This window comes from Equus caballus, chromosome 29 (assembly GCF_041296265.1).
Source record: "Equus caballus isolate H_3958 breed thoroughbred chromosome 29, TB-T2T, whole genome shotgun sequence".
Taxonomy (NCBI): Eukaryota; Metazoa; Chordata; class Mammalia; order Perissodactyla; family Equidae; genus Equus; species Equus caballus.
Genome location: NC_091712.1, coordinates 21,659,597 through 21,672,872, shown reverse-complemented (window position 1 = coordinate 21,672,872; position 13,276 = coordinate 21,659,597). Strand labels below are relative to the sequence as shown.

The window sequence follows — 13,276 nt, the reverse complement described above, 5'->3', positions numbered from 1 at the left end:
TTCTTTCTCTCTCTCTTTTTAATCTTGATTTTGACCTTTGGAAAATACCACACGTACAAATAGACACAGCCCTATTTTCTCACGCTTGTGTGTGTGTGTATGTGTACCTGCTGTGTATATATATCTGTGTGACTCTTGTTCTGTCCATCCCCAAAACAAGGTTTTCCTGCAGAGAGGGTAAATATGGAAGATGATTGGATTTACAGATGAATCCAAATTTATGTCAATAATAGCCCCTAACTTAAATGTCTTAGTGTTTTTACCAAGGACGTAACTCTATTTTAAGCTGTGATGCGTTCAGTAACAGATGTACTTATGATTGTGGACTTACAGCACAATTTTGGTGTTGATTCCTTTTAATAATTTAACATCAACAGACTCTGGGGGAAAGGAATGGAAGGGCAGAGAAAGATTTTTACCAGATGAACACAGGGAGAGTTTCAGCAGAGGTCACGAGAATGTGCTGTTGTTTCAAGTTATTTCCATATTAGATGTGTGATTCACCCTGGCATGTCCTCAACCCATTCTGTATTGGTGATGTGTACAGAGAAACCAAGGCCTTTGGGCTCAGTGGGTTTTTCTGGTTCATTGACGCCACATTTCCTTTCAAGACTTTATTCTTCAGCATTTTAGCAGTTTTCCAAATTTAGTGATTTAAGAGAAAGCATCAATGGTAGGATTCTTATTACGAGCATCATCTTTGGATCGTATAAGTTTAATGCAACACTGATTGGCAGTTTTGAGATCAGCAAATAAATTTATTTTTCCCACTCTGAATGGATTACTTTCTTTTCTTTGTTAAGGTCGCATTGGTTTATAACCTTACATAAATTTCAGGTGTACATCATTATATTTCAACTTCTGTACAGACTGCATCGTGTTCACCACCAAAAGTCTAGTTGCCATCCATCACCGAACACATGTGCCCCTTTACCTCCTTCGCCCTCCCCCACCTTCTTCTCCTCTGGGTTACTTCTATAAAAAATTTGAAATATGTTAACACTAATACTTACTCTTAACTTCCCCTGTTAATTATCTGAAGATTTCCTTTATTTTGTCACATGATGCACTGCATAATATTCTAATGAAAATAAATTCACATGGGCAGTTCTGGAATTTTGTTGTTTATTCTGCTAATTTCCTCTTATTAAAGTGATGAATGCATCATCCATTACAACATTTTGAATGCCAGTTAATTGTTTGAGGGGAGAGTTTGTGAAGCCGTGGGTACTTGGTTGACTTAAATATTTTCTTTCCTCCATTTTGCAGATAATTTGAAGAAGGGAGGGTATGATTCAGACACTTTGTAAGAAACTGGGAGGGGATTCGAACCACATGTGAGTGGATCTAGCACTGACTCCCCTTCCCAACCAGAGCCAGGGCCCACCTGCTGCTCTCTTTCCTTCTCTGACTGTGATAAACACTGTGCCCAACAACCCACATAAAACAGGATGAACGTCTTCCATCTTTCTTCAGTGATGCTGTGTTTGAGTCCTCCCCGACCTCTTAGACCTGCACGCACAGACCCACACCTGCAGTGTCTGCCTAACCCGTCACTTCTGTATCTGAGAGCTAACCTGCCTGCTTTGTGTGGTCTGACCCTGAGCATTCACTGGAGGGCTTCCCTGGATTCCAACACGTGCCTGCCTGTCCTCTGCGTATGTACGCCTGATTCTTTCAGCTGTGTCTGCTACTTAGGAATGCGCTTGTCCCATGGTGTCATAGTCCTCTCCTGTTTTAACTGAAGTCCCCTTCCTGGCCCTTCATGACCAACTCACTTTTGTAGCTACTCATGCTCCTGTGAGACTCCTCCTTCACTGGAAGCCAGAGAGGGTGTTCTGGAAGATTAATAGTCATAGCAATTGAGATGTCCTTCCTCCAATATAAAACATGCACAACTTAAAATTTGAATACTGACTATACTCAATAACTGCGACTCAGAGTAGCTTTTGTGTTTCACTAGAGGGAGAGCCTAGAAGGAGAGCAAAGAAAGAATTATTGTGGGGAGCATGAAATTCAGCTAGAAAACACTCTCACCCCTGCTCAGTGAAGACGCTAAAGTTGTGTAAGGAAAAAATCATTTTTCCTTCTTAAATTGGGAGAGGGGAAAATGTCTCCTGGGGAAATTAAGCAAGAAGGTTTCCTAAGTGATGTAAACCCAGCACAATTGCTGAAGATAATTTGGGAAGATTGAGCACCGGCTTTCCAGGGTGGATATTTGGGGGATATGCACCGACTCACTCTGAATGGTTTCCACAGCCATCATTCCTTCTGATTGCTCGCTGTCATTGCCATCCTGGGTGCTTACTGTTAATATCAACCCGGCTTATAGAACAGTTCTTGGAACATGGTGAGTGCCAGATCAGTGTCGGGATCATCATCATCATCATCATTACATTTCTTTAATTTCAAGAATTGGGGGACCAGCCCCGTGGCAAGTGGTTAAGTTGCACCCAGGGTTTCGCAGGTTCAGATCCTGGGCGCGGACATGGCACCGCTCATCAGGCCATGTTGAGGCGGTGTCCCACCTGCCACAACTAGAAGGACCCACAACTAAAATATACAACTATGTACTGGGGGGATTTGGGGAGAAAAAGCAATTTAAAAAAAAAAAAGAAGGAAAAGATTGGCAACAGTTGTTAGCTCAGGTGCCAATCTTTAAAAACAAAAAAAGAATTGGATTTTTTTAAAAAAGATCATTCAGATCAGTTTTAAGTAGCAGAGTCAGTATGACAAAAGTTTTTCATATACATATTTTATAAAGAGACAGAGAAAGCCTTATTAGCTAAAGCTATTAAAAATGAAAAGGTATTGCTACTCAAGTATTAGCTTGAAGTTATGGTAAAGGGACAACCATATATTTTCAAGATAATTTATGCAAGGAAAGATAAATCTGCCCTGACTTTGCCTATTTTAGCCAAATATTTTATTTTAAATGCAAACACACACACACACACGTGTGTGTGTACAGAGATAATAATATCACAATTATGGTTAAAAAAACCCTACCTTTTAGAGCTACAGACTAAAATATTTATGAAAAAATAATATTTGCTTCAAAATTATCTTTTGGGAAGATATAGATATGACATCTCAATAAAAAAGATCAATCATGAATTGATAATTATTGAAGCTGGATAATGAGTACATAAAATCACTGTATTATTCTACTTTTGTATATATTTAAAATTTTCCATGTAAAATTATTAAAATCCAAATACATGCATACACACCTGTGAATATTGTTTGGCTTAAATGATACATACACTCACCAGACTGCTTAGCTTGAACTGTAATTAACATTAATCTTCCAGCGTTTTAGAGCATTGAGGACCCTGAGAAATGATCTGCGGTAAACTCGTCATCTTACAGATGAAGCACTCGATTCCCTTTATCAAACAACACACTGCTGGTTAGTAGCTGATGGAGGACCAGTAACCATGTCTCCTGATTTCCTCATCCAGCCTTGCCAAAAATGTCACGAAGGGAGCAACTAGTCACATCTCACAAGGCGTCCCCGCCCCATTTTATGAAAACACTTTTCCCATCTTGGACAATCTCTTCGTTTGGTTTAGGCAAAGAAAGGCTATAATGTGACATATGTTTTATTTCCATCTCTTATCACTTGATTGTGTGGCCACCTTAGTTCTCAGTGTTAGTCACCTTAATACTTTCAAATAAACGTACCGAAAGCTGCTGTTGCAGAATGTCTTTGTAAAGCAAGGAATCGTTTGGGGAATATGCTTACTCACTCCTGAGATACCATTTCGGTGGAAGCTTTTAAGGGGAGGTGAAGTTCTGCTTCTCCCTGCCACCTGTGGCACTGGGCTTTCTCCTTTGCTAATAAAGGTGTCCTATGGTCATGTGAATTCCTGAATTATGTACTCTTTGTCCACTCGGCCACAAAGAGACTAGTTTAGTCTGAAAAACCAGAGTCCAATTGTCACTCTGAGATAGTTCCTAGGGTTTGGTTCAATCTTGGACCAAGCGAATTGGAGGAGGTCAGTCATGGAATTTTAGGCTCCAATAGACCTTACTCTCTTGCAGCTTTCTCTTCTCGATTTACTTGCCCATGGATGGGGCTTTTGGGGTCAAGAAAGAGATGGGACAGTTATCCATGGATCAGGTTTTCATTAGACTGTTTATATCTGGATTTCCTCCTTTTTCAGATGGGTGAGTCAAATGAAGATATAGACCAAATGTTCAGCCATTTGCTGGGAGAGATGGATCTTCTGACCAAGGTAAATCCCCCTTTTTAACTTTCAAATTAGAAAAAATGGGATTACAGAATTTGATTTTAACATGATGAGGGAGCTATCTTTAAAAAAAAGACTGGAGATTGACAACATTATCTATTCCTGATGTAACTTTGATAGTGGGTGGAAAAAAGAAAGCTTTTTTCTTGATTATACACTCTTGAGTTTAGTTCATTGAATGCATTTGTCCCACATACATTCTGTTAAGGCAATTCTCATGTTCATCGTGTTCAAACATTTAGCCAATGGAGGGATTTTCCCCAAACAAACCCCCTACAACCACCGCCACTGAACAATTTCCCCTGGAGTTACCTTTGTATTCAGAAAATCACGCGAACTTAGTTCTCTCAAAGTAGCATGGAAGCCACACAGCCATAGCTTCAGGTCTACGAAAAAGCCACTGGCACCAAGACCAGATTAACTCAGAGATCACCCCGCTGTCAGGCCAACTGAGCCCAGGGGCTGCCAACCTCAGCACCACTAACCCAGGTTACAAAGTCAGGTGAGCTTTAGCATGTTCTCATAAATGCTTCTCTGATTCAGAGCATAGTCAGCTCATCACTTTATGCATAAAATATTAAAATAAGAATAATCCAATATTCCTAAATAAGACAGGATCTTAAAATTTTCTTTAAGTTAAAATAAATGAGGAGTAATCTGTGTTTTTAAAAATATTTATTTTAGGAAAAATAAATCAATTTTAGCTAGCATCTACTCTATATTCCTTATAAAATTCAAGAAAGTTTAGATTCTATGAAAGAAGAGACAAAATATGAGATAATAGGCTTAGATGAAAGGGGCGTTGATCAGGTCAGTGTGGAGATGGTAACCACATCTCTAAAACTGAGAGGATTTTCTTTCCTTCCGTGAAGGGGAGTGAACATCTATGGTCTCTCCATCCATTCACTCACCTCTGCTCTGGTAGGAGGAATGACCGTTCTGATTGGTCAGAGTCTAGCATTTCATAGAACCACAGTTGGGTATTGTTATTCTAACTCAGGAGTAAGAAGGGAGCCCTTCAGAGTGTATAGGACCCACCTTCACTCAAGGCCCTTCTGGGTTTTGCTTTTTTTTTATTGTGCTCAAGTGGGTGTAGTCTCAGGGCTTGCCTGGCTAATACAGTTCTCCTAACAAGCTGGTCTCAAGATTTCAGGGTACCGAAAAGGCCCCACTTTGTTCTTGGGTCTAAAATCTGTTCTTCAATTCCACCACTGTCAACTGCACTTTGAGATTATTGGGTATTTTCCCAGCCATTAGAAAAGCTTGCATTTTGATATCCATTTGTGAATTTTATGCCTATTCTGTCCTTTGAAACTGAGGCGTGGTTGAGATGGGTGGGTTAGCCATAGGCTTCCTAATTTTCCAAAGTAGGCAAAAATTAAAGGGGACTAAAATGTAATGATGTGCTTTTAACTTTTTTATTTTGAAATAATGATTTTTGCCATGTCTACAACCCACCCATCCTATTACTTTCTTAATATTTGTCTTTAATTGATTTTTGAAAAACTCAATCTCAGGTAGGTCAGATGTTCTCACAATTTTTTCTTAATAAACTCCCAAACAGATACACAATAATTTAAGTTTTAATTGTTTGTGTGTTTTTGCGTACCACCTAAAATCATTTCACAGGCCACACCAAGCATATAAAGAAAAGTGCTATGTACTTCACTCCATGTTGGCCTTTGAATGACTTTTCTATGATTAAAGGAGCTCTAATCAGTTTCCTATCTCTTTTTTCCCTCTTTCTATGTTTTACTAGAAGCCTGTTTTATCACACATTTATGTGTTAATATTTTGTTACAGACCTACTTCTAATTTCAAGTAGCATAGTAAGTTATATTTCTGAGAAGAAGTTAGTTGGCTACCCTAACTGTGATGTTAGACTTCTTAGATGTAATGTTAAAAAGTGAAGTCATTAAGAAATTTCTTCATACTTTCACTAAATTTTTTATTCTAGTATTTGCCCCATACTTCATTCACCCACTTCCCCTTTTCTTGGTAATTTCTGCATGCTCATTTGTTTTTTAGAATGAATTCTGGGGTTGCAGTCACTTTTCCCTACATTTTATCCTTGATTCTAACTTGCTTGCATTAATTTTTTGTAACTTCTTCTTGATGAATGGTCTCTTTTTCCCTAGTATTTATTACTGATTATATCTCATTAATTTATTCTCAAACATATAGTGATTGGTTTCCTTCATAAATTTAAGACATGAACCAGGATATTCTCTACCAAATCAAATCAACATAAAAGGATGCACTCACTGTCATGAAAACATCCTTGTTTAGGACCAGGTGAAATCACTTCTCAAACTATAGACATAAAAATATTTCTGAAAATTTAAATTATATATGTAATATAACTCATAGTTGATGCAACACTCTTTCAATTTAAAAAGTAGCATTTACAAAATTAGTAACTTATTCTGTCAATTCCTTTTCTCAAGAGTTTTATTAGATAAGAGTAACAGCATAACATTTCACTGTGTAATGGCGGATTGCATCCTGAAACAACGTTTGTCTTCCAAATTACTAAACCTTCCTTTTCTTTGATGTCATTGCCTAAGTCCTCATAGAACTGTGTGTGCTGTATGTGTCACAAATGCATCATTACAGGAAATTTTCCTATTGTTTATAAAACTTAACTTAGCTATCTCATTCTGATCATTCTCAGTTGACCTGTTTTGTTTCAAACATACCTTTTAGATTAACTTTTAAGTTGTAATTTCCTGTAGGGGAAAAAACTCCCGTGAAACATTTTTAAGTAAGAATAGTTTTTAAAGAGCATATTTAGAGTGAAAATGATAAATGAGTTTTGACTTAATCATTAAAATGCACTGCAAAAGCGTTTGTATCGTCAATAACATTTGGGGACGGGGATCTCTTTCCACAGAGTTTAGGAGTCGACACTCTTCCTCCTCCGGACCCTAAACCGCCGAGAGCTGAATTTAACTTTAGTGTGGGGTTTAAGGATTTAAATGGTAAGCATCATCATTTCTCTTCTTCAGTCGTTTGAAATCATAGTGATGACTACACTCTGTATGGAACTATAATTTGAAAGCAAAATTAAAGGAACCTGGACAGCATGATAAGTATAATTTTTAACCTCCTAGATTTCAGATTGTGTTGTGTTTGGACTGAATTGAGAGGACAAGAAGGTGTTTTTACCTATAATGAGAGGGAACACTATCCTGCATCTGCGTAAAGTCTCAAAACTATCTTATTTTTTAAAGAAGTAAAGGGAATTTCTTCTTATTGCTAAGCCCTTAGAGTAATAACGTACAGTAGTATAAGAAAATATTAATAAGGAAATGTCCATTCAAGGATGATAATGAACTGTCCATTTCATGGTGATTGATAATATATGAATGGATGCTTCCAAATTCAATGTATTTATATACATATCATTAATATATAATATAATGTATTTGTTCTATTTTATATGTTTTCATTCTCCTGAGATTGTCACGTCATTTTATTAACAAAAATCTCACTTTCTATTTAGTGCAGAGACAGTCTTCAGCCCATGTGCTAGTCACATTACAATGAATCTTGAATGAATTACTTCCAAATTAATGAGAATGCATTGCAACGCTTCAAAAAGATTTCCCAAAAACTTGCAGTGCCTACCAAAAGAATAAAAAACAAAATAATAGAGAAGGCTAGTTACTGAAATCCAGAGTTCCAAATTTTATTTCTGTCACTCACTGTCTCCTTTTTTCTGTCATCTTCAGTAATTTTTTCGATAAATCCTTAGGTGCCAATGCCTGTATCTTTATAAGTCATAGTACATCTCTTCTGATTTTCTCTTTTCTCACCCTCTTTTCTATTTGCCGTGTACATATATTCTTCCTCTCGGTCGTTTCCATCGTAATGTTGAATGATGCTAACATTCTTGAAGTTTCGGAAAAGCAATACACTTTTGTAAAATTATGACATTAATAGATAATAGAGGCTTGTGTGTATGAACACTGAGATTCGCGTCACCACACTTGTAACAGCTGAGTGCTTTAATCAATTTAATTAAAATTAAAACGTAATCAGTACTTCAGTTGTAGTCAACTCAACTAATGCTTTCTAAGCACTCAGTACCTAGGATCAAAAGATTGCTGAAGATGACAGACACAAAGAAACCCAGCAATATATGAACTTAGTAATGTTAAAGTACAACAAGAAACTCATGTCATTAAGGAGATGAGATGTATACATGTGGCACAATTTGCAAATAAGACAAGACCATAAAAAAGTACTGATGTGTACTGAAAATTAAATTTATGGAGAATTAGAATAGGAATAGATTTTTTCTGTCTGTACCTAAAACACTGCTGAAATGAGTTAAAAATATTTCACCCGAAGTCATTCAGAGAGTTAGTGACAAACTTCAGGACAGAATCCATTTATATCTTATTCTCCAATTTCATATTACTCAATTCCATATTGAAATATTTAGGATTATAATTTGCTTTGGAAATTGTTAATATAAGTACCACTATGGAAATTTTGTCCCTAAAATTTTTTATAAAGGATTGAAGGCATTTGCTTATATGTCAACAGTCATGATGCCATTGATAACATTAGGAAATTATAAACATGCTTCATTTGTTCTACAGACATTTTTTTCTGAAAAACTTTAGATTAATTTAAATTAATTATATGCAAAATGGCTTAGAAGAAAATAAGCCCTTTTTAAACAGTTAAGAGATCCAAATTTTGGTCCAAGTGCTACACACTACGACTGTTAGCGTTAATGTAATATGCTATGTGTGTTTATTATGATGATGTTTGGCAATAAAATATTTCACAAAGCTGTATGCTTATGACTTGAATAGGCTCCATTTCCACTGCTCCCATTTCCTCCGTCCAGTTCATCCTACACATAGCAGCTGGAATTCTCTTCCTCATGGTCACGCCCATGCTGCCCATCCTTTGTTCATTACATTCGCCATCTGATGAATGCCTGATCATCCAAGCACCTTGCTAACACTGCTCACCGACACCACTCCCTTCGTGCCACACAGTCTAATCATCTTTCAGGACCACGTGTCGGATCTCTGCAGTAATCTCAGACATGGAAGAAATTCTCATGTGATCTACACTCCCTCACCCTCACTCTGAAAATCCATGTCAGCCCTTTCCTATAAAGTCAACTCCCAGCTCATTGTCTTATGAAGGCTTCACCAGTTAATCCCAATTTTAACAAATTACTTTCTACTCCTCAACCCCCTTAGTGCTTTACTTCCTGTTATTTATCCTTAAGTGCTCTTCCTTTGAATGTGAGGGCTCCTGTAGTTGGGTGCCGTGCCTACAGAAGCTCTATCCTCACCCCAAAGTCTCAAGGCCTAGAAAACCCCAGTGGGTTGAGACCCACTTTCTTCCAAATATATTTATCAGTGGTACTCTCTTTGCCCTCCAAAGGCCCGGGGAGAACTTTCCATCTGTTTCCATCATCTCGCTTCCTCTATTTTTCTAAAACTCTAAGATCTTGCACCACAATTTAAAAGAATTCCCTACTTAGGAAGCTTATTACATGCTCAGATTTGACTTTATAGCTGGGCTGTAAGGTCCCTCAATGGAAGAAACACGTTTTTCTCCTTTTCTTTTTTTGAGGGGGAAGAGGGAATTTTTTTCCAGCTTTATTGAGATTTAATTGACAAATAAAATTGTAAGATATTTAAATTGTACAACGTGATGATTCGATATACATACACACTGTGAAAGGATCCGCCCTGTCAAGTTACTTAGCACATCCATCCCCTCACACATTTACCTTTTTGTGTGTGAGAATGTTTAAGCTCTACTCTCTCAGCAAATGTCAATTATATGATGCAGCGTTATCAAGTATTGTCTCCATGTTATACACTAGATCCTCTGACCTTATTCATCTTACAACTGAAAGTTTGTACCCTTTTACCAACCCCTCCCTATTTCCTGCAACCCCTAGCCCCTCGCAAACAGTATTCAAATATTACTCTTAAAATTGATCTTCTTTCAGTTTTTCCAGGTACAAATCATTGTTTTGATCATTAATGTGATTTTCCCCATCAGAGTCCTTAAATGCACTGGAAGACCAAGATTTAGATGCTCTCATGGCAGATCTGGTAGCTGACATAAGTGAAGCTGAGCAGAGGACAATCCAGGCACAGAGAGAGTCCTCTCAGGATCAGCTTCATTCGGCATCTCTGGAAAAATCAAATTTCAGTGGTGCAGCCTCCCTTGGTTATGGAGCAGATATGGCTGTAACGAGTACTAGCCAATATGGGGACGAGTTACCACCTCCACCAGCTGATCCGATGTTAGACCTGCCTCTGCCACCACCGCCTCCTGAACCTCTCTCTCAGGTAAGTGTGTGGGGCCAGAGAAGGCAGGACCCTTGATCTCTGCTACCCATGATCTTTGACTTTCTTCAAAGGTCAGTTATATTCATTGCGTTTTTATAGCCAAAGCTCTGAGAGAGTAAAAAACAAGGGTACCAAGTATGTTCATTGCAAAGTCAGAGTCCTCCATAAACAAGGCCCATAAGTGTGTATAAAGAACACGTCATTTTCAGGAATTTTTATAGTTTGGCTGAAATATGTATTTGTCTGCAGCACTCTCTGATAATACTCAACCTTTTGGGGGTAATGTTTTATTAATTTGGTATGAACTGGGGAACTGATTTATACATTTCTGGATCTCTGGTCCTAGCCTGGTACATAAATGAACAGAAGGCATTCCTTACGTATTTCTGAATTCAACTACATGGAATTTTGCTGAATTTGGCAGCCCTGTTCAGTAGGGCTAGCTGGGGAGGGGTGTTTTGGGTCAGGCAGGTGATGAGTGATTGATCTTAATACGTTTCTGAATACTGGGAAAACAAACAACTGGAAAGTTCATATGGTCAATATTTGGGATGTTAACTTATGTCTCTCTTAAAAGTAAAAACAGCACTTTTAAGGATTTTTCTGAGAATGAGCCATTTAAAAAATATTTTAGAGTAAGAACCCAGCTCCATTTCCTGTGGCTTCCACATTTATTGTATATGATGATGATCGGGATTTATAAATATGACCCTAGTAACCCTGAAAGTTCCTATGATGCCTTTTGAGTGAATAAATATTACATATAAATCAAATATTAGGTCACACTCATTGCTCTGTTGTGTATATATTCTAGTAACATCATTTGAAAATTGGTGATCCATATAGAGCAGAGGCTCTCTTTCTTTCCAGCTTTATTGAAATATAATTGACGTATAATATTGTGTGAGTTTCAGGTATAAATGTATGATTTGATGCAAGTATATTGTGAAATGATTATCACAATAAGGTTAGTTAACACTTCCGTCACCTCACATAATTACCTTTTGTCTAGGTGTGTGGTGAGAACTTTTAGGATCTACTCTCTTAGCGACTTACGGTGTTGTTAACTGCAGTCACCGTGCTGTACATTAGATCCCTGGAACTTATTCATCTTGTAACTGGAGGCTTGTACCCTTTGACCAATATCTCCCCATTTGCCCCATCCCTCAGCCCCTGAAAACCACCATTCTACTCTCTATTTCTATGAGTTCAGCTTTTTTAGATTCCACATATAAGTGAGATCATACGGTATTTGTCCTTCTCTGCCTGACTTAGCTCACATAGCATAATACCCTCAGAGTTCATCTATATTGTTGCAATGACAGGATTTCCTTCTTTCTCATAGATAAATAATATTCCATTACATTATATTTATATATACACCACATTTTCTTTATCCATTCATCCATGAACAGACACTTAGATTGTTCCACATCTTGGCTATTGTGAATGATGCTGCAGTGACATAGGAGTGCAGATGTCTTCAAAATAGTGATTTCATTTCCTTTGGATAAACACTTAGAAGTGGGATTGTTGGGTCATATGGTAATTCTATTTTTAATTTTTTGAAGAACCTGCATACTGTTTTCCATAGTGGCTGCAGCGATTTACATTCCCACCAAGAGTGCACCACGGTTCCCTTGATGCCAACACTTGTTATCTCTTGTCTTTGGATGATAGCCATTCTGACAAGCAGAGGCTCTCAATATAGGGTTCTTGGAGATGTCAAGGAGGCCACGATTCCCTGAAAGTATAAGGAAAGTTGAAAGCCCATGTGAAGCTTTATGGGCTTCATCGCCTTCAACATATTCCTAGAGGGTTTGTGGCTCAAAAACAACTTAAGAACCACTGCTATGAGAAGATATATGTCCACTTTCAAGTAATCACAATGTAACTAGAACAGCTCATTTCCTCATCAATATAAATAGGTAGGAGAGCCTTAATCATCCTGTTCTCAGAATATTAATTTGCAAAAATCAAAGGGCTCATAAAATGTTTCACTCTCTTTTCTGCCTGCTTATGGTGAATTATAAGTTTAAGTTCAAGTCTAAGCCTTAACTTTGGGTGAGTTAAAGACCCCTTTAGGAATTGAATAAAGACTAGGAATCCCAGAAAATGCATGCTGGTCCAAAAGAATGCATAAAATTTCAGGAAGTGCTCAAATCCCTTAAGATCCACCTGTAGATTCCTCAGGTTAGCCCCCAGTTTTGAGCCAAGCAGAGATTTTTGTGGACAAAATATGTGAAGCTCTGTTAGAATCATCGTTTTCATCTTTTAAGTTACTGTTGCTAAAATATAAAGGGTGACCGCCTTCTCTATCTCTGGGTTGAAGATTTTTGTTACAGTCACTTAAATTCTGAAAAATCGATGTGAAATTTCGTGCCCTATAATAGAGCCTTCTGTTAACATAAAGTAACTAAGACACTAGCAATGGCATGAGGACTTACTCGCTGATATTATGTAATGGAGTGTGTTGAATGTCTTGCCATTTTCCAGGAAGAGCAAGAAGCAGCAGCCAAGGCTGATAAAATTAAGCTAGCGCTGGAAAAACTGAAGGAGGCCAAGGTTAAGAAGGTAAACTGGAATCGCTTTTGCATGGAGAAGTTAAATTAATGACGTTTTATTCTACTTAAGGATATTAAAATCTCATGCTTTCCAAATAGTTGTACTTTTTTAAACTTT

The 13,276-nt window shown here is 37.6% G+C and overlaps 1 protein-coding gene across 3 annotated transcripts in view; it reads left to right on the top strand.

The window, feature by feature from the left end:
- The window catches only part of APBB1IP (amyloid beta precursor protein binding family B member 1 interacting protein), a 101,947-nt gene that overhangs the window by 32,369 nt on the left and 56,302 nt on the right, over window positions 1-13,276 (top strand). For all 3 annotated transcript variants that reach the window (XM_070254769.1, XM_023632213.2, XM_070254770.1), the window contains 4 exons: window positions 4,170-4,241; window positions 7,150-7,237; window positions 10,302-10,594; window positions 13,091-13,168. In XM_070254769.1, the coding sequence (XP_070110870.1) occupies window positions 4,170-4,241; window positions 7,150-7,237; window positions 10,302-10,594; window positions 13,091-13,168 (531 nt within the window). The remainder of the gene's footprint in view (window positions 1-4,169; window positions 4,242-7,149; window positions 7,238-10,301; window positions 10,595-13,090; window positions 13,169-13,276) is intronic.